The sequence below is a fragment of the Pyxicephalus adspersus genome, chromosome 7 (genome assembly GCF_032062135.1).
Source record: "Pyxicephalus adspersus chromosome 7, UCB_Pads_2.0, whole genome shotgun sequence".
Lineage (NCBI taxonomy): Eukaryota > Metazoa > Chordata > Amphibia > Anura > Pyxicephalidae > Pyxicephalus > Pyxicephalus adspersus.
Genome location: NC_092864.1, coordinates 18349467 through 18371104, shown reverse-complemented (window position 1 = coordinate 18371104; position 21638 = coordinate 18349467). Strand labels below are relative to the sequence as shown.

General features: G+C 38.7%; 1 protein-coding gene across 8 annotated transcripts in view; it reads left to right on the top strand.

Moving 5' to 3' along the window:
- Positions 1-15924, top strand: part of LOC140335245 (BTB/POZ domain-containing protein KCTD5) — a 42821-nt gene extending 26897 nt beyond the window's left edge. For 2 of the 8 annotated variants that reach the window (XM_072417729.1, XM_072417734.1), the window contains 2 exons: positions 943-1001; positions 3066-15924. In XM_072417729.1, coding sequence (XP_072273830.1) covers positions 943-987 — 45 coding nt within the window. In that variant the 3' untranslated portion in view covers positions 988-1001; positions 3066-15924. Of the gene's footprint in view, positions 1-348; positions 923-942; positions 1002-3065 lie in introns of those variants that run through there. The other 6 variants (XM_072417733.1, XM_072417737.1, XM_072417730.1 and 3 more) reach the window with 6 other exon arrangements.
- The last annotated feature ends 5714 nt before the right edge of the window (positions 15925-21638 follow it).

Below are 21638 nucleotides of genomic sequence, written 5' to 3'. Positions count from 1 at the left end.
GTTTACATATGGTTAAAATGTGTGCCGTCTTCAGATTATTGACTTCCGATGTTTTCAGTGAAGGTTACTGCTACTGTTGCTTCTTCTGTCTCCCTTTCTTCTTATATGCTACTAACATTACTAGATGTGTATATTTTTATAGTGTAGGATAAGGCCAGAAGGAAGCCCTTTCCAGTAAAACTTGCCAACTGGAAAAGCAAGATAGATGTCATCCTTCACCTCTAGATCCATACTTTTGTAATTTGACATACAACTTGCAATACTGCCAGCAACCAACAAAGTTTTGGAAAATTTGTCAGCATTTTTATTTTGTGGCAACAGTTTCAGGAGGGCCCTTTTGTGTTCCAGCAGGACTGCTCCCCTGAGCAAACAGCCAGCTCCTCCAACCCATGAGCTGAAATTCCAGTTGTATTGTACCTGACCTAATGGACACACATTCCAACAGACATAAACCAAGGTCTAGTGGGAAGCTTTAGAAGAATGGAGGCTGCTATAGCTGCAAAGAGCTGGGAGTATCTCCAAATTGATGGCCATGGCTTTGGAACAGGATATCCATCAAGTTAACAAAATGTGATGTTCTGGTGTCCGATCTTTTGGCCATATAGTGAAGGAAATGAGTCTACGTCAACGTGCAATTTCTATAGTATTTTCCTAATGCAATGTATACTGATATATTTGTTTCAAATGCTAGTTTGACTTAACAAATAAACATTACCTTGCTTGGAAAAGTTTTGCTGAATACTACAGGGCTTCATCTTTTTACTCATCATGGCTAACCTAATACAGCTTACACATCTGTGATTCTAATCATAGACTGTCATGGTATGCTTGTAACCTCCCCTGATCAGTGCTTTCCCCCTCTTGCATGGTTTTTCTCTCTTCACTTACAATTTTTCTGTTTTCATTCCTTTCTTTGCACATGCATGCTGCATGCTGACACAGAGTGAGGACGAAGAGACGGATTACGATATGAATGACTCAGATTAAGTTTTAATATGCTGGTGAGCGCTGGCTTTTCTAAAACCCTCACTGACCCCACTTTAGAGCTGTTCCTGACCCGTCTCCATCCCACCTCTTGTCAAATGCTCCCTTTAGAGAATAGCGCGTTCTTGGTAGTTTACGTACTGTATGTTATGTGGAACGATTTACAAAACACTTCTCTGATATTACAAAAAGGGAAAAATCCTTGGAACAATGCCAGGTTATGGTACTTATCTAGTGAATTGCAAGCCTAGAATATTCTATCTTCCTGGTTTAGTTTTGCTGCCTGCTGGTTTTGAACAGGTATTATAAAAATGTCTTTTATGCCTCTGATTAGAGAAACATTCCTGTTTGGTAAATGCCAGCTATAGGTGTTTATTAAAAATCCAGAGTAGGTTCATTACTGTCCTGGTTTGTGCCCAAAATTGTATCTGTGTATATTGGCATATCTCCTACTAATGGGTTATTTCATTGTCGGGTAAGTTTGCCCTTTCCATGCTGAGAACAGAACCCTACAATAAGGAGCAAGGAAAATCTGTTGTGATCCTGTGATTTTGAAAATAGCTGCATAGGAGTTCATGGCAATGGCATGTAAGATGGTTCTGAGCAACAGGTGCCATTGACCCACTGTAGGCCTTCAGAATTACATTCAACCTGCTTTCAGGTTCAGCATTACTACCCTCATATGGGATCTCATCTACCACAAACAAGCCCAAAAACACATACCCTGATAGTGATGTCATTACAACCATATGTGCTATATAGTCCATTGATGTAGTTACTTGTAACAATCACGGTATAGAACACAAACCCAGTCCGTTTACAGCTTGTTGACAGAATGTGGCATCTCAGTTTTGCAGAATTCTAAACCTAAGTGGTAACTAATAACATCAGATCAGCAACTTTTTTTTTATGTTTTAATAAATCTTAGTGCCAGTGCAGAAGTGTTGGTGCATTTTTCCTTCTGTGAACTTTGTGACCACCTCCACATATTGCTCATTCATAATTGGGAGACTAGGGTAGCATTACATTGAACTCTGGTGTCTTTTAATGTTGGCAGAGCTTATAATATAAGGGGATGCTAACCTTGCATGCAACAAATGTCCAAGAAATTACAAAAATATGGCCTCTGCAAAGCATAGCAAAATCTAGTAAAACATTTATGCTGCACTTGCTTGAGTGTGAATGTGCACACTAGTGAGCACCTTGGAGCACAGGTGTGCATGCGTGAACTTGAGCCTTACATTAATGCCGCTGAGTGAGCCCTGTAAGAACATTTAGGTCTACATGAAAATACTGTAAATCATGAAAATGATTGCGCTGCTATCCCTTTTTCTTGCTAGCTGCCAGGGTTTCAGACACCACAAGGAATATCCCAAAAAATAGGTATTAGAATTCCTCATCTTTATATCTTGCCTACAAAATGTTTTCCAAATTACCATCAAATTCACAAGGGACAGCTAACATCACCACAAATTATGTTTTGTTTCCTTGGTCTAAAAGAGATGCAATGCTTGGAAACCCCCAGCCCAGATCTCTCACTTAAATCCCTTTACCTTCCTTTCCTTACTTGTCGGGGTGGATCACTGGGGGGCAATTTTGTCCCTTTGCCTCCCAACCCCACCCCTGGGGAGGAAGAAATCTGTGCCCATCTCTTGATGAACTGGGTTGGATCCCTCTTGTATGCAGATCTTGGACAGCTAATGGGCACCCCTACCTAGGAATTGGTCAGGCCAAGTTTATTTACCAAGTAGTGTCATTTCAGGGTAGAGTATGTAGCTTCCTGGGTCTGAAGCTTGTGGTTCCTACCTAGGGGCAGGGGTATGTTGGCTTTTCTAGGCCTTAGGGGCTGGCATTTGAGCCTAAAGACAACATAAATTAAAATTTACCCCACACAGGAGCTGTAAGTCTCTCTCTCTCTCATTTTTGGGGTGCTAAAGCTGAGTCTTGCAGGATCCATTTGAGCGGTGACCTATTTTGTCAAACTATGTGACTGGGTAGACATGAAATGTAACTCTTTATATTTTAACATGCTGTGTGCCTATAATGGTCTCTCACTAACATACAGTTCTGGTGTCTTTCAGATTTTGCAAGAACGAGGCTCCCGAATGTGAAGTATTTTGAAAGAATTCCTTTTTTTGTTTTTTGTTTCCCTCCCATACAATTTTATTGCAAGCAAAGAAGTCACCTTTTGAAGAGCCACCACAAGAAGCCTGCTTTAGATCCTAGAAATTGTTGGCCAATTTTTTTTTTCCAAAAAGTTGCATTTTTGGGTGGAAGCTTCAGTGTTTCATTAATGGGAAATGTGTATTGAACAGGAACGTCTAATAAGTGGGTCTATTGCCTATTTTGCTCCCAGCCTCTAACATGTTTTCTTCTCTCTGCAATATAACTCTGTACAGCATTGATGTTACAGAATAATGGTAAACTGGCCATCTGTACATTCAATGCATTGCACCTGACTACGACATAACGTGCGTACTGTGACACTACACACGACCCACGATTGTTCACACAAAAATTCAATCTGGCCCCCAAGAGGTGATGATTCTGCTTCACATTGAACCTCTAGTAGACAGTTGCACCCCGCAAAAAAACACCTGAAGCAGTTTCAACAATGGTGGGTCCCCAAAACGGCAAAGGGAACGCGGAGCATGTCTTCGTGTATTCTGCACTTGTCTATTGCTGCAAATGGTTTCTTCCAGAGAAACTTCTTCCTTGACAGAAACTGAAACAAACTTTTTATTTTATATATTTTTTTAAGAAACTGAAGTGTTTTTATTTGTAATGTAAATGTATCCTATTCTCTTCTAACTGATCAATATAAACTTTGCAAATCGTATGTACAATAGGCAAATTCTCCTCGTCCACCTACAGGCTGAACTTGCTAAGATGTTTCTTTTTAACATTTGCTTAAAGAGCAGGTCTGGAAAACGTTTAGGCTTAGAAAATAAAACCGTACAAAGGGCAGTTTTGTGCCAAATGTAGTAACCCAGAGTGACCTGTTTTAGTCATTTAGGATGGCATGACTTTCCTGTGGGGTGCTGCACTCTTGCACATCATTATTTGGCTTTTGATGGGTATTTTTTTTTTTTTTTTTAAACCTTCCTTGTTCTGATCAAACCTCACACTTCCCCACATTAACTAAAATTAGTGACATATATGATCCTTGAAAGGGTTAAAACAACTGGTTTTGTTGTGAGCTAAAATTAAAGAACGCCGCTTGTAGTAGCTGAAGTAATGCTAAAGCGCGACAGCATAATCAAAGGTCCCATTCACACCCATACACTGTGTTGCACAGTTACACATAATAGGGCCATGCGGTTGATTTGGATTGGCATCTGTGCTCACTATTGTTAGAATTCTGTACAAGTCAACACACTACAAAGCACTGTGATGTAGAAATTGCAGCAATTTGTGATCTGTTGTGGTACATTGGGCACTCAAGTCAACTAAATGGGCTGCTGTAACACAACACATATTGCGCATTGCAGCAGACTTGGTTGGTTACAAACATTGGTTGTTTTTTTTGGAGTTTATTGGTGTTTTATATATTTAAAAAAAAATACATTGGGCATTCTAAACTGCTTTAAAAAATTTCTGATCAGATCTAGAATACGATTCCAAAGTAAATCACAGAGAATCCACAGCTCAAGCTCTTCCGTGGTCTGTTCCAATATACCCCATGCTGGGGTAATGTCTAAGCAGGATCTTCCCCACAGCCTTACAAATAAAAAAGAAGTCTGGCCACATGCTCTGAATTTCCCCACTGTAAAGTTTTTAAGTGGAGGACCTTGTTGTTCTTTGTTGTGGAGATCATCAATGTTCAGCCAGACTTTTCCATACGTCCAGAATAGGATTACCAGACCGTAGATTCTATATAAATAGCTTCTACTACTTGCTTTTAAATACAGCAGAAGCAATGAGCCCAATTTATCAAAGCTCTCCAAGTCTGAAAGCGAGAGACTATCATTGGAGAACCTGGGTGATCCAACAAATCTAGAATGGATATCTTAAAATCATTTGCTATCAGCCGCCAAATATATTCAATAACCAAATGGACCAGGTCGATTCCAAGGTTGCTAAATCCCCCAGGATCACCCATGACAGTCTATCTTCTCCAGTCTTGGAGAGCTTTAATAAATCGGGTCCATTGTGCATTTTTGCATGTAATGTTTCCTAATTATTATTTTTTCCCTGTTTTTGCTTAAAATGCACATCCGACAAATAAGGGGCTACAGGTTTTGGAGATGAACATTTTTTCTAAACACAGTTGTTAAATTGAATGTAGGGAAATCTTCTGATGGTAGTGAATACTAAATTATTTTGCACCTCTGCAATAGTCTCTGATATGCAGCTGGTTTTCTCACTTTCCATCAATCTTTTTTTCAAGCTAAAAATTTTCTATGTCATTAGTACACTGACTGTGACCTTAACCAAGCGAAAGGACCTAACAGCTACCGGTCATTTAAAGTCCATGTACCGCTGGGAAAAAAATTAAGGCTAAGCTTCAGATGGCGTTTTCTATGATGGTTTTGCTTCTCTGACTGGTGGTTTCAATTCAGTGGCTGCAGTATTTTCAGACTAACCTAATGCTTTTTTGTATTTTTGTAGAAACATAATGTAGCCTGAAGCAAAATGATGAAAGGTGCACATATTACAGACTTGATGCATCATTTTAATCCCCCCACTTTACTCAATCTTACTTCGGGGCACCATGTTTTGTTCTTCCAGAAATACAATTTACTTGTTCCGTTTCTACACTCTTTACAAATGCTGAGTTCCTCTGAAAACAGCTGCGCTACTAGCTACTAGAGTTTCTAAATGCCAATAACATCAACTGTAGTTCTTCTTTTAAAGGAAACATCATGAGAAAAGCTGGAGGCTGATATTTTGTCTCCTCCCTACTGAAAATGCTGTTTTTAATTGCAGAATGCTGATGAAAACTCAGGAGGAGGACAACAGTAGCCACCTGCTATTCTCTCATGCACAAGTTTATTTTAAAGCATTGCCTTTCATCTCCAGATTTCTATCTTAGCTCCTTCAAACACTACGCTTTTATTTACTCTGAAGATTAGATTTATTCCTAAATGTCAAACCCAGTTGGGCATTATTTTATAGTTCTATTTATTTTTTATAGTGTGGCATGTTGCAGTAGTTGGCCTCAGTAATTAAGCCTTTCCCAGTGCATTTCCGAACAACATTTATGTCAACTGTATGGCAGAAATGTTTAAGAATATTAAATGCGAGCTTAGTTGTACAATTTTTAATTCCAAGGAGCCCAAAGTAAAAAAGTTTAAAAATGTTTCCCTATTACCTGCTCACATGATCAGTGGGTAGATGGGGGGGGGGGGGGCGAAAAACTGGTCCAGCAATTTGGGTGTTTTGACTTGAGAGTGAAACATAACTCTATAAACTTTTACTTAAGTCATGGTTGATTTTTTTTCATACCTACTTGACCTTGTCTATATCTTAGCACTGCCCCTTTAAAAATTGAGTGCAGTTAACATGGTCTAAAAGAATAACAAGAAGGGATGCTGCCTTATACCAATGCGTAGTGTTTCACGTCTAAACTGCCCGGCATGGCTTAACATGTCCGTCTGACATTAGCCTTCTGATATATGCAAACTGTGAGACCCCATGCTAAAGTACAGAAAACCCACAGCCTGGTTCCACCTTAAACATCCACTTATCCCTAACAGCTGATTGCTTGCTTTGGGTAACACCATTTGTACTAAATATATGCTTTTGTGGCCTTAAAATAATTTTTTTTTTTATCAAATATAACCCCGCCTCCCCCTCACTGAACATAGCAATATTTTCTATAATACAATCTTCTGAACGTTGGACAGAATCTTTAAGTATCTCCAAAGTATTTGTGGTCACAACATTGTCCTCCCCTGTCCTCGTACTTGTTGGATATTTGGCTAAAATCCATCCTTTAGGATCTTTGAATCCCTGTTCAATCTACTTCAAAGTCTTTGTCCTTCAGGAAAGTAACCAAGCACCTCCTTAAATAATATACAATAATGTTGGTGACTTCGCAGAGGTGCGAATTATAGAAATGTTTGGAAATAGGTGGAGAGATATTTCCATGAAGCCAGAAGGAGGTAACCTAGGAGGCCTTACCCATTCCTTGGCTGGGTAAATATTTTGTAAATTTTTGACTGCTTTATTCCCATTTAGAGGGTTTCGTTCAATTTCCTCTGTATTGTGTCACCATGTTCAGAAAGTGGGGAGGGGGGGAGGCTTTTCCATAAGTTTGGTCAGCAACAACAAAAAAATGTTACTTACCAACCCTTACCGACTGGTTCACCACAAACAACTTTTGAATACAAGTGTAAATTTGTTGTAGTTGGACTAACAAATGTAACTAAACATGTATACTAACCATGTGGGTAATAGAAGTTGTATAAATATGACCAAGAAAATGACACATTTAAATAAACAAGTTTATAGAAATAGAATGACCAGCTGACCAATGGCATGCAAGTCTACATTTCTTTCATCTGTAATATAATAGGCAAAGTATGGGGCTGAAAATTACTTTGTAACAGAAAATCCAGATTTAAATAATACTAAACACTATTTATATGTAAACTGGCCATATTAAATAACTCCAAAGTTATTCCAGAAAAATAAAATAAAACCTGAAATGTTTTGTTTGTCCCCTTGTTCAAACTGTCTTACGAGTGTGGAATAATTGTATCTTTTTAACCCATACAACTAGTCCTCATCTTCATTGTGGGAAGTATTTTCATGTGTCCTAACCAACCTTCCAGTCCATGTGAGAGCCGCCATAATAATCTTGGTGCTTCCCACATTGTAGTGCCAGGTGCTTGAATGGCCAAAGCTCTATAATGTGTGTGTGGAGGGAGGATTGCCTAGCAGTGGGCGTTTATACCAACTATCAGCATATGGTGGGTAGTTACCATGAATTTGGAGGTGACCGTGGCTATCAGGTTGGCAATCGGTGAGGAAAGGGTATATTAAGGCACCAGAAACTGCTGTATATGGTGGAGTTGTTTAGTTGTGTGACCTCCTTCTCCATACACACAGACGTAGCGTAGATCCTAGTGATCTAAAAGTCAGAAATATCCTTTGCCTCCCACCAGTTCTTAAGAGATATTATTGGCACTCCCTATCTGGGATTTAACATGAGATGAATATAATGGCCTTGGCCATCTTTATCCCTGACTCTCATTGTCCTATGTAAGCACTTGCTTGCACATGCTCTGTCTTAAATGTAGAACCAGCTTCTATTTTTTATGTGGGCTGCGTCAACTTTTGAGCTGGAACATCTGCATTGTTGGGGACACGGAGGGCCATGGTAATCATTAACATAATGGCACATCACAAATAAGAAGTTTCACAATGTTAAACAATTTTTGCCTATGCAAGATTTTCAACCCCAACTTAGTATTGTATTGTATATCAAGGAAACACAATGCGGTGAGTGTTGTATACAAATTGTTATCAGTTTAAGGCTCTCAATTATTTGTTTGAAATTCCAGGTCTAGAAAATTTGTTAGGGATTTTAGTTAAACAATTTAGCTGTGGCTGATATGAGTACAGTTTGAATCTAAAACACCCGGTTTTATTAGCTTTTATTTTGATATATTAGTGAAGGATGGGCAGTATCTCCCCCAAGTGATGTGTTTTAAAGGGAACTATTCATTAAGTTATAAAAATGTTCTGATTGTCATTTATTTACCCTAATGAGGCAAAATTTTTAGTGGTTTTTGTGCACTCCTTCCGTTTGACAAGTCAATCCCTAACTCCTGCCCTCTTGTCTTCATACGCTCCTTCATTTTGGCCACACCTTCTCATTGAGAAAACATATATTGGATACCTCCCACCACAGAACATTGCAGTGAATGCTGCACCTACTTGTTTATTAAGTGGAGAGGTTATGTGGAGCTTGAGGTGTCTTTTATGGTGTTTTCTGCATAATTCAGCAGAGAACTCTCTGGGATAGAAGTTGTGACTGGTTTTCTTCTCCTGACCCTTTTTTCCCTTTTCCAGAATTCCTGAAACCTGGAAAGCACATTTGTAACACACAGTTATGGTTTCTAAACATGGGATATAGGAGTTATGTTATAAAACTGCTCCTTTGCTAACTTTCTTTCCTTACTTCAACAACAACAGAGTAGTGTGAGGGTTCCCTAACTTGATCCTTTTTGAATAGATTTATTTGGGCCCTCACAACGTCCATAGTTTTCTCAAATTAGTTTAATTAATTTTTTTGTTATATTATTTTGCCTTTGGCTGATTCACTCACCAAACAGCCTGAAATCTGCTGATGATACAAATTATGTTTTCCAAAATGAAGGCTGCTACAGACTAGCAAACAATGGTAACTGCTTGATGTCCGGGAGTGGTAACGTCTGTGATCAAGGTATTAGGAAAAACTTGCAGCTGTTTGCGGTAGGAAGCAGTGCAGTTTTTTCTCATTTTCCTAGGCTGTTGGAGCGGTTATCCACTTTTGAACGTTGCAGGTAGTGCCAATTCTATCACAAGCAAGAATAAATGAATCCACTTATTTCAATGTTTACCAATTTTACTGAACAGGTAAATGTTAATAATCTGAATTTCACCTAAGTGTCATTGCAACAATATAAACAGCCGTAGTGCTATAACTAACCCGCAGGTGAACGTTTAATACACAGTTCTGGTATGAGGTGTACATCCTGTTACAGAATTTTGACCGGACTCCTAATATTCCTGACTTTTCTGTTTTTGCATTCATAATATAAGGCTCTATGCACGCCTACAGACTTGTAGTGTGGCCTAACACTGTTCTGTTTTGACCGAATACACTTTCTCCATGTTTTGACATTTTACAGATTTGTGAATTTTATGTGACTTGTATTCTACAAAAAAGGGCTATACAATCTGTAAGCGTTATTGAAAATAAAACTTTGTAATGCAGTAAGAAAAAAATGCAGTATGTAAAAAGGGCTAATCTGTATATTTGTGCTTTATTTTGGTTGGTGATTGCAAAAAATGTTTGTGTTTATTACAAAGCACTAACAATAGCCAACAGCCACCGGGCATATTTGTCCTGCTACCTTGAGGAGATGGGGTTGGCTAAGCATTAGAACATTGAACAAGTTCAACAGTTATCGGTCATATTAAATTACCTTTTTAAACCCTTTTACCAAAGAAAAAAAAACCCTCTACCCTGGGTTTTACCTGAACCCCTTCTATCCTGAACCTTCTTCTCCCCTGGGTTTTACCTGAACCACTTCTACCCTGAACCTCCTTCTAGCCTGGGTTTTACCTGAACCCTCCCCCAAGTTTTGCTTGAACTCCAAGCTATAATTTATAGAATTTTACTTTGGTAACCATTGATAAGATCAGTCCACTATACTTTGCAATTCTTTTTGCAGCCTTGACGCTACATGGGCACTGTGAAAATCTAAGACCTCTTTGTACCATGGAAAAGGTTTTTTAAAGGGATTACTATTTTACTTGGATGTGCTTTGTAATTCTTCAGTATATCTGGGCACAATTAGGGGTCTGATTATTATTTCAATCACCCCAGCTTTACACAGATTTTACTTGAGTCATCAGTTTTTGCAGTTGAATCCTATGTGGAAAGTGGGTGAAATTTAGATAAAATCATAATGAATAAACCAATTCGCTTTATAGGCATTATGAAACAAAATGTAATTAATTGTACATGTCTGTACCCTTACAGTATCCTTAGAGTCATTGGTGCATAGTCCATGCCCCAACTTATCCCCACCAGAGTGTATTGAGCTGCATGACTTCCATCTGTCTGCATTTCATGGCATAGGCTTTACACACTGACAACAGTGTTTTCTAATTTTCCCCAATAACTAACATTTGGAGTATGTGTTGAGCCTAAATTTCTAGGACGGTGAATGCTCATCTACTTTTGAGTAGATGTAGTAGTACGGATGGAGTATGGAGTAGTAGTAGTACCAATCTGGCTAAGGTCTTGCAAGAATGCAAGTGATGGTCAACAAGGTTTAATACCTGAGCAGGAAGAGATGAAAATCACTCATTTAGCTCAGCCCTGAATCATTAAGCTGCAATAGCATTAAAGGTTCCTATAAATGTGCTTGAAGGATGCAGATACCGTCATAGTGGTGGTAAACATACAATTTACCTGAGAGAGCTGTGACATTAGCAGCACAGAAATGTAATCAGATGGGTTTCTCTTACTGGTTGAACAGCTAATAAGAACAGTACAAATTGCACATGGTGATGAATGGGAGTAGCCTTGTGATATATTGGTGGTAGGAGAATCGTTCTGATCTCAGGATTTCTTTCTTCCTCTGGGTCAACTTGAGGGTAGATAGTATACAAGACATGCTAACGGCAAACGGTGGTGGGGATAGGATGTGCAAAGCAGCAAATATAGTAATGTGTTTAGATAATATCAACATAATGAAGAGATCATGTTGGAGGTGTCTTGTAGTATCTGACATCAAGATGTTGGCAGCAGATCCCAAGTCACATTGCCTTGCCTGGCCTTCCGTAAATTATACACACCACCCAACATTCACCAAAATAAAACATGATTGTTTTGACCAGCAACCATTGCTCCATGACTAATTCTTATGTATATGCTGTGCCCATAATCATCACTGGGCCTGCATGGGCCCTCTGTTTTGCACCTTTATGGCACTATAAGCAGCAAGTTGCAATGGATTGTATTCTCTGACACCTCTGGTCAGCATTATGTTTTTCAACAATTTGTGTTACCATAACTCTTCTGTGATGTCAAACAGGACGTTGTAGTCTTCAGGCACACACACGGCACACCCCACCATCCCGCACATCAATTACATCAAAGTACCTATTGTACTGGTTGTCTTTCCTTGGACCTCATTTGGGAGTAACATTGACTACCCACAAGACTTGCCACGCTGGAGGTCTCTGAAGTCATCATCGCAATTTGGTTCTTGTCAAGGTTGTTCAGATCTTGCTGTCCTATATTTGTTGTCCATTGACTGGGGCCATTGTATTGAGATGACTCGTCGGTGAGTTTAATGTTTAAATTGGTCGGAATATATTGTATTACCAGTTACAATTGCAATGCTCACCCCACACATACATATATCACATCGAGGGCCAGCCAATGTGTAATGACCTGGGCTGTTTAACCTTGCACACAAGTAACCTCCACTACATGCGGGTGTCCATACCACTCACCTGTTTTTGCTCCTTTTTAAAAAGGGATTAAGAATAAAAATAAGGTGAGAAAATAGGTGAGAGTCTACCTGATCCTTGGTTGAGTACAAAGAAAAAGTTCAGATCTGGGGTTAAAGTTTACAAAGTTACCTTCTTTAGCAAATTATATCTCCTGAAGATTATGAGAGTTATGGAGCTGCCTTAGCAGCTCCTTTTCTTGCAACCTATGAGGCTATCCACTACACTCTTACCTGATCACAAAGTCATTATATTCACCTCTTATTGCCAGTTTCCTGGACAGTTCCATTTTTTTATAGAGCATAATGTTGCAGCTTAATGAATCAGATCTATTCAAGGTAACAGCAATGAGATGATTGCCAACTTCTAAATCAGCCAGTTCCTAGGATTTGGATACCAGTTCATTGTTTAAGACTTGTCATTGCACACAACCAAGCACAAGTACTGCAATAGCTGGTGATGTGCTAAGCTTCTCTGGGGCCTTGATCAGTGAATAGACCCATACAATGGTGGCAATGTAAGTAGCTCATTCTGGGCTGCAATACCCCTGTAGATTGTTTCACAGACCTTGACTGTATTGCAATATAATATAACTAATGGAAGGTCTATGTAGCCCAGCCATGAGAGTGCCTACACACTTTTATGAGAGTGTAGCTAGTTTGAGATGATTTTGTCTCTTTGACCATGTTACAACCAATTCTGTTTAAAGGTCTATGGAAAACTCATGCCACATCGATGTAAATGTTGCTAAAACCAACCATTGCTCCAAAATGGCTCAAAACATGTTTCCTGCCCTACATAGATGAATGAATACAAAGCACATGATCCATTGTGACTGCATGGTTAGTTGTTTGCAGCACAAGGGTTTCCATCTTCACAATCCCCAGTGTGGCTCCAAAGAAAATCATTTTGTAAAAACATTTCTGCAAATTTGGTGAAATTTGTGAAAGTCAGACATTTTTATAAATATTTCCGGTAGCTATATTACCTGCTATTAATAATGAAATATATTTATTAAAGTGGACCTGCTGTACAACCACAAAGCAGAACTTTGGCTGCATTCTGAAATCTCATATAAGCTCCTAACAGGCTGCTTATGTTGTATATATGACAGGTCCTCTCTATCATTTAAAGTGCTTTGTCAATAACCCCGCTAGCGTTTTGTGGAAATCAGTAATTTTGTTTTGTTAATTTCCAGCCCATATAGACAATCCTATACTGCAGTAAATGTTCTTGTCATGCATTGAGGCATTTTGTGAAGTTTTCAAATGGCTTTTTTAATTTTCTATTGTACAAAATCAAACCAATGTGCTGTAGTAGAGTCTGTTAACACTATTCTGTAAGTGTATTTTTGCAGGCATGTTCCGAAAGCCTCTTGCTGTGAACTAATCCTGTCTGAAAGTCCAGTGCACTTTAGACTCATCAATAATTCAATGACTACTCCAGTGTTTCTGTTCATTTCTCTGGCTGCAAGTGGCTTATTGCTTAAAGTAAGATGGGAGTTATCCGGGGCCATTTAACAGAAGCCTTGTGTATGGAAGATGATTGGGTTTTTATTCTGTAAGTGGAATCCGCTACTTCCCTGGGCACCAACAGTGAATTATGTGGACCCTTACCACCCCACTGTGTTCATTGTACTATATAGGAACTGGAATATAGACATGATATAGTGATTAGAGATGGACTTCTGGTCCATGGTATAGTGTAGATAGGAAGCATGTGAGTCCCTGAGGCTTAATGGCATCAAGTCCACCTTGGCACCACCAGTTATTTATGGCTCTGTACTGACTTCCCTAAAGTTTCCAAGTAATGTATCTGCTGAACATGGTGATGCAGAATACAAAGGACGGTTCTATTTTCTTGCATTAAATTATCCCCAGAAATCACCAGGCCTGATTTATTAACACTCTCCAAGACGGGAGGATGATAGACTATCATGGGAGAACCTGGGTGCTCCATCAACTGTGGAATGGATTTCTTAGAAATTTATTGGCAAATGTTTTCAATCCTGAACCAGAGCTATTACATATTTTTGAGTCACCCAGGTTCTGCCATGATATTCCTATCTTCTACAGTCATTTATAAATCAGACCGATACAACAGGTCCACCACCCTGAGGCATATCCCTGTTTTGTGTGTACTAAACTGGATTTTATGTTAGTATACTTCTGCATTCTTTAGATGATTTACTAATGAATAGACCTTTGGGTTTAAATAAAAATGCTTTATACTTCATTTGTTGATGCTCCACATTCTGTGTTCACTGCCATAAACAAGAGAACCAATAAATTCCCCAATTCCATTAGACTCCAAACAAATATTGGAAAGTTTATGCAGTAGATTTTCTTTGATCCGAATAATGATTGCTTTTTCTGTACATTCATCTACCATCAGTAATCCTTACATTTGCCACACTAAGGCTACGTACACACATGCAATAATTGTTGTTGAAAACGAACGATTAACAACCGATCGTCTGATAATCGTTAACAAAAAAAGTGCACAACAACTGGCCAACAACGCCGATGAACAAGGAATGTACCTGAAAATGGACGATCGTTCACTATCTACAAAATATTTAGTGTACGGTCAATCTGTGATCGTGGATTGTTCCAGGGTTCACTTTCTTCTATATTCTTTCTTCAGAATATAGCCAATGGTATCTGCTCATAATAGTACTGATCCCCATACTAATTGCTGGTCGCTATTCCCCCGGATGTGAACAAATTAGTCCAAACTACTAAAAGTAGTAATGTTGAGTGGATCTATGCAGCCGAGGTTCAGCTCTTACCCTAAATACTAACCGTCCATTTCTTATCATTGCAGTTGTGGAAGCATCAACTTGATGAAATGTTAGCTCTATTGATTTAATTTTATTAGTCATTTGGATCTTTGGTTATATGCTGTGTAACAGGTTTCTGACGCATATGTCCCACAACCCTAAAATGAGGTGGAATCAGGTGGAGGGGGGGGGGCTGGGAATTTTTGGCCTCGCCCTTTTTATGGTAGTAAAAGATATTTGGGCTATAGAAAGAATGTCATGGTGTCACATTGATTGTAGGACATGGTGAAGGGTGGATGTTCTAAAAGTATGACACCGTCTTTATTATGACATACTTTTACTCTTTCCAATGTCTTCTTCATTGTTGGTCTTGGCAATGAGTCACATGACCTCTTAGAAACACAATTGTATGTGGTTCTGGAGGACCAATCAATGACCGAGTAGGGAAGTATCTCCCCATCTTATTATCCTCCTATTGGTACTGCCCTGGGGGCATATGCCCCAGTTCTTAAAGACCCAACCTTCCCTATAGTAGAGCAACAGCCCTGGTGGTCAACAGGTTCCTGACCCAAATTGTGGCCTGAATACAGTGCTGAATCTTTGTGTAGAGATTGTGATAGCTAATTGTTTCATTACATACACATGGTAAGTTTAAATGGTCCGTATAAACCCATTTGACTTTATTTACAGGTTAGTGTCACCTTTCCTCACATTGGTTCATGTTTTGTGTATTGTACAGAACATCATCTGCAATCACACAGTTGGAATCGATATCTGGCTTACCACATACCGTTTTATTCCTGATGTAGAGACTTGGACAACGTCAGCCCCCTGTGGACACTTTGATATCCCTTTCTTTGCATTTCCGTTTGTTTTAGTATTTCTGCACTGAATCCGTCTGGGTGTTTATTCCATGTATAATGTTGCTTGCATCCTGGAAACTGCAAGAAAATAAATGGTTCATACTTTCGCCTTTTTCTGGTTTTATGGAGTAAATTATTCCCCGTGGAGATGTATTTTGTCTTACAGGAAATCTGTTATCTAAGAAATATGGTGGCTGCTGTGGATTGAGCACCATGTATAAATGCAGCTTTGATGCTTGGCCTCTGGTTTCAATCCTGCACAGTGGTTAATACAGCAGGATGTATTAAAGTAAATTGGTCAGCAAAACAACCAGATCCTGTATAACGACAGCCCTACTTTTCTGCTGTTAGAAAGCTCTCATGATTTATATACTTATTTCGGATTGGGGACTTATTTAAAATTTATTGAATCCAGTGGCTCAGCATTAGAAGTCAGCAATAGCAGCCTCCACACTTTCCTTTTAACATGGTGCATACTTATTTCAAACCAGAAAATATTGAAGCTATAGGGTGATCGCAACTTCTATTGACAACATTCTTGAAAACATCAGATTGTGTTCTACAATCCAACTCAAACCTTCTATTTCAGTTTCTAAAAAATGATGGAGACTTGAAGGTCGTGCATCCCTTTGGAATAATTTGTCTGTCCCCAGGCTCCTGGATGAAGGCCACCTAGTCCCGTATTGACCTGTGTCTGTTCCAGCAATCTATACTGGAGGAAGAGAGAAACTTCTACAAAAGTGAGAAATTCAGATCCTTAACATGGTTATTGTTTGGACATTCTTTCTCTCTTTCAGTGTAAAACATGCAATGCTGCAACATATTTATGGGATTGACAATACTAATCCAGCCCAGTAGAAGCGGCTGATACATGATAAATTGATTCTTCTTGCTTGTTAGGGTTGGTGGTGAGGTTGTGGTGCGGTTACCTCTTCCTCACAACCCTGAACCATGCCCACAGATCAGATGCTACATGTGGCCTTCCATAGTAAATTAATGGCAGTGGTAGAAAGCTGTTCAACACTGTCTGTTCCAAAATGTTTAAATGTTCATTCATTAGGAGCCAGTGCAACAGCCAAGTGGCTGGCAAGGTGCTGTGTGCCAGGAGCTACATGGGAACGTCTATTTATCCTAAACTAAAGTGTCTGATAGAATACTTTTCCCAGCAACCAATTAGAATCACTTTACTTATAAACTCTGAAAAACAAAAGAACATTCTCATCACAGTTACAGAGAAGTTACACACTTCCCGTTTTGTACTCCAAGTGACTCAGATTCTGAATAAGGTAAAATACTCCACCACCGCCAATTGCTGTCCTCATTACGAAAAATTGCAGCCAACGACTTTTCTCAAAAGTATTGATCTTCTGGTCCTTCAGTTGTTTCTTTTCACTGACACTACAGAAGACATTGAATCACAATCAGTAGTTCCTATCTTGTTTCAGATCAGTGACATAAAGCTTTGTTTGCAAAAAGAAAAGTTAGCAGCATTTCTATCGGGAAGGACTTCCTTTAAACCTTTACATCCTTAGCTTTTAAGATACTTCATTTTTTAACAAACTTGGGTCCCATCATCTTTTTAATGCAGACTAAACCTAGGATATAGACTTCCCAGAGCACCATAGAATTATTGCAGTTTTAGACATAGCGCTCTAATATGATAGATATAGGAGGGACAAGTTACTACTCTGCTCTGTATAAAAACACACACATAACAAATAAATATTACATATATATATATATATATATTTATATAGCATGAGCTTGTGCTACTGAGCTCTATAAACGTGCTTTTCCATCATAGTAGAGGACAGTCTAAAAACATGAAAATAGCACTAAAATATTGGCTGGAAAAAGTCAATATAAATTATTTAACATTTAAAATGTTTAGTCCTAAACATCAGTAATGAAACTATATGCACACTGCAATTTGTTCAACATTTATCCCTTCTACCTAGCTCCAAATAATCCCAATATATTCATACAGCTATCCATTTCAATGCGTTATCCCTTTAAATTGAATAATCCAAATATTGGCTAAATTAAATGAGCATGTTCATCTATAAAAATAGTAGACATTAGAATTTTATACACAACAGTGTGGTTTGTCTTGTGTTCATTTGTCAGGCTGGAAGCTGAACCGCAGGCAGACATACATCACACAGCTGGTAATGAGATCTGATGTATCCTGTTTTGAGGAGAAAATGGTCATCTGATATCATACTGGGAATACTATTCTGGGAATGTTCTATTGATAATTAAGAAAGAAAGAATGCAGGTTGTCTTTGCCTAAAAAAAAAAAACTCTATCTAAAAGGTGATGGTGGTGGTGGGTTTAGGAGATTCGCTGATTGGAATGATGGTACACACTCATAGGTCAATGGAATAAATAGTACACACAAGACCTTTCCGCCTTGTGCGCTCACCCCCAAAAATAAAAATGCCAAAAAAAACTTGAATTTGAGGAAACAAACTAAAACACAACTGAAATGCATATATGGATACCAGGGGTGAGCATAGCCAACAGTGCCAATGCCTCCTTTCTTCCCCCCCGCGTACTGAACTGGCATGGGGACCCCTGCTGGCTGAGAAGGATCTGGGGCCCTTGTGCAGTGGCACAGTTTGAACTTCCCCTGATGGATGCTGTTGTTTTGCATTATAATTAAGCTTATCCTCACCACACTCTGTCCATGCCACTGCCATCTTCACTTTTGCCTTCTTTAGCATTCTCACCACCATTCTCTTCTTTGGCCATAGGGTAGCATCTTATGATGTAACTCCAGGACGTGTGTACACTAAAGAAAGTTCAAGAGAAACGGCTTTTAGCAGAAGGTTCCTGCAACATGTCCACTGCTAAAAGAAAATAACATAACTCTTCTAGCAATTTTGTGTTTTTGCAAGTAAGGTTTCACTTTAAAGATCCCGTGTCCCATCTGATTTCAGGTAAAAGCACATCCTAAGTGTGTGTGTGTGTGTTGGGGGGGGGGAGTGGTTAGAAATGTTCCCAGGTTCAGCTTTAATTGTACCTAAGCATCACCCTGAATTATTTACCTTTTTGTTTAGGATTTAGCCCTTCCTGTATGCAGTTCTTTTCTGTAACCTTCCAGCTATATATATCTGTAGACTAAAGGCACTGCTGCCCTCTTGAGTGTTCATCTCAGGAGATTTGGAGATGTCATTGCTGTACTGCTGATAATTCTCATTGCAGGACAGAAAGCTGTAGCTGACAATGGAAGAATCTCCCTGCGTTTACTTAAATATTCCCCCCAACCACCATCAGATCACCAGGTTTTTTGAGGGCAGCTCTGACATAAAAAGGCAAATCTTTGTTTCCAACAGGATTTCTGCCCCTCAAGGAGACACGGATATGGTTAGCTGTTATGTCTGGGATAGTTTATGTAAATATTTTTGAGTTAAATTTGAAGTGTACAAAGAGAGAACACATCATGTAAAATTTAAAGATTATACAGGTAGTCCTGGGTTACATACGAGATAGGGACTGTAGGTTCTTAAGTTCTTAAGTTGAATTTGTATGTAAGTAAGAACAGGTACATTTTTAATAAATGCAATTAGGACAGATGTTTGTCTCAACATATTATTAGGCAGCATGGTGTCAGTTACTGTATAAAATCCTCACTGTGAATTAATCACAAACAAAGCAAAAAAAAAAAATCTTTATGGAGCCTAGACATTCATTAACTTCTGCAGCAAGCTGTGCTTTGATGTGCAAAAAGAAACAACTGCAGAGTTTATCTTGGTCAATAAAGAGTTACAAGATGCTGCAGAAAGAGTTCACCACTCTAAGATCACCCACAACCTCAGCTGTGTTTAGCTAAAGATTTCCTATGCAAGTCATGCAAACTGCCCCCTCTCCTCGAAGCTTCCGTTCTGCACTCAGGGAGCAGGGAAGCCCCGTACGTATCTAGGAGGTGTCTGTATGTCAGAAGTCCTTAACCCGGGGACTACCTTTACTATTTATTAATAAAGACGGATAAACAAAACAATGCAGTAACAAAAAGATATAACAAAAATACTTGTCATTCAGCCAAAGAGTCCCCCAATTTCAATGGCTTGGCAGATGATTAAGAAAACATGTTGCATGCAGTACGTTCTAGTTGCGACTATTCCATTAGGTGTAGCATTGAGTTTAAAACCCCCCTGGCGGTCTAATTCTGTCTGTATTTTCATGCAAAAAGCGTTACATTTTTTTGGAAATGTATTTTACAATGTAGGCCTATAATTCCTAGGCATAACTCACCGAAATATGTCCAATATTTAATAAATTTAATAATATTAAACAAATGAAAAAATGAAAAAAATGTTAAAACAAGGGTGCATAAAAATACTAAAACCTGTAATATAACTGTACAGTAGCATGTATTATATATAATTATATAAAAATATATAAAGATTTCTTTGTAATGGTTTCAATACAGTTATTTTGTATTGAATCCAATACAAAATAATTGAAATTCCCGCCGTGCACCGACTCATGCACTGACGTCACCGGGAAACCCCAGAGAACGTCTCTGCAGTCGCCGGATGCAGATCGGTGGAAGAAGACGGCAGGGTCCTTCTCCTGACCCCACTGGGAAAGCAAACCACCCTTAGCTGCAAACCACCAGACCACCTTTAACCAGCATTTTCCTTATGGAGGATGCCAGGTAAAGCATGAGCAGCATTCCTTTAGGATGAACTCATATAAGGTATACAGTATGTACTTGTAAAACATTATTGTTGGTGGGACTAAAACTGTACTAACCAAACATAAGCAAATCATGGTAAAATCTCCGCAGACAATATTTGTATCTAGTCTGCATTTTTATGCACAGCTTCCAAAGTTCAGGTCCTCTTTAACATTACAATTCATCTTTCACACTACATGTGGTTTCAATTACTACTAAAAAAGCATGAATATTATTGGAAAGATAATGTTCACGGAAAGCCCTCGGAAAGCCACGGAACGGCAAATAAATTCCAATAAGTGAACACACAGCACAGTATTGATGTATTACCATGCTTTATAGATATCCAACACAAGAGGATGCCTTTGTTCTCAAATCCTTCTTTGCTGGAGGGACGCAGTGCCCTCTAGTGTTCACATTTCTGAATGATTCCTCTACTAGTAATACATCTAATAATGCTGATTTACTTGTGTAATCTTCAGAGATTTGATTACTGCAGATACCAATCCTTACTAGTTTCTTCATAGACACAAGGCCAGCTGAGAACAAATGGTAAAACTATTGTAAGCCTGTTTTCTGCACCCTTTAAAGATTCAGGATAAAGCAAGGGATGATACAATGGTACAATGCCTACAAGATATGCCACATCCCAAAAATATATATAATATTTTATATATGCAGAAAGTACTGATCCTTTAAAGGTAATGAGTTTGACACTAATAACAACAAACATAACAAACAATAATTCTTTAATTTTTTCTTATAAACATTAAAATACATGACAACACTCATTGAGTACATTCATTTCAATGCTGTAATCCCAACAGGTTTCGGTGAACCCGTCCACTTTTTCAGAAGGAAAGGATTCCCATAATCGATCCCTTCACCATGTCCCTTCACCATGTTGGCCCCGGAGGTCAGCAGAAAGCAGTGAGGGGGTTATCTGTCTCATTAGACAAGCCCAGTATTAACTCACTAAATAGGGTTCCACAAAATGCATTGAGGATACATCATTGAAATTAATGTACTCAATGAGTGTTGTAAGTATTTTAATGTTTTTAATATTTTGTAAATTTTGAGAAAATTAAAGAATTATGTTTATTGTTATATTAGTGTCAAACTGATTGCCATTAAAGTCCCAGTA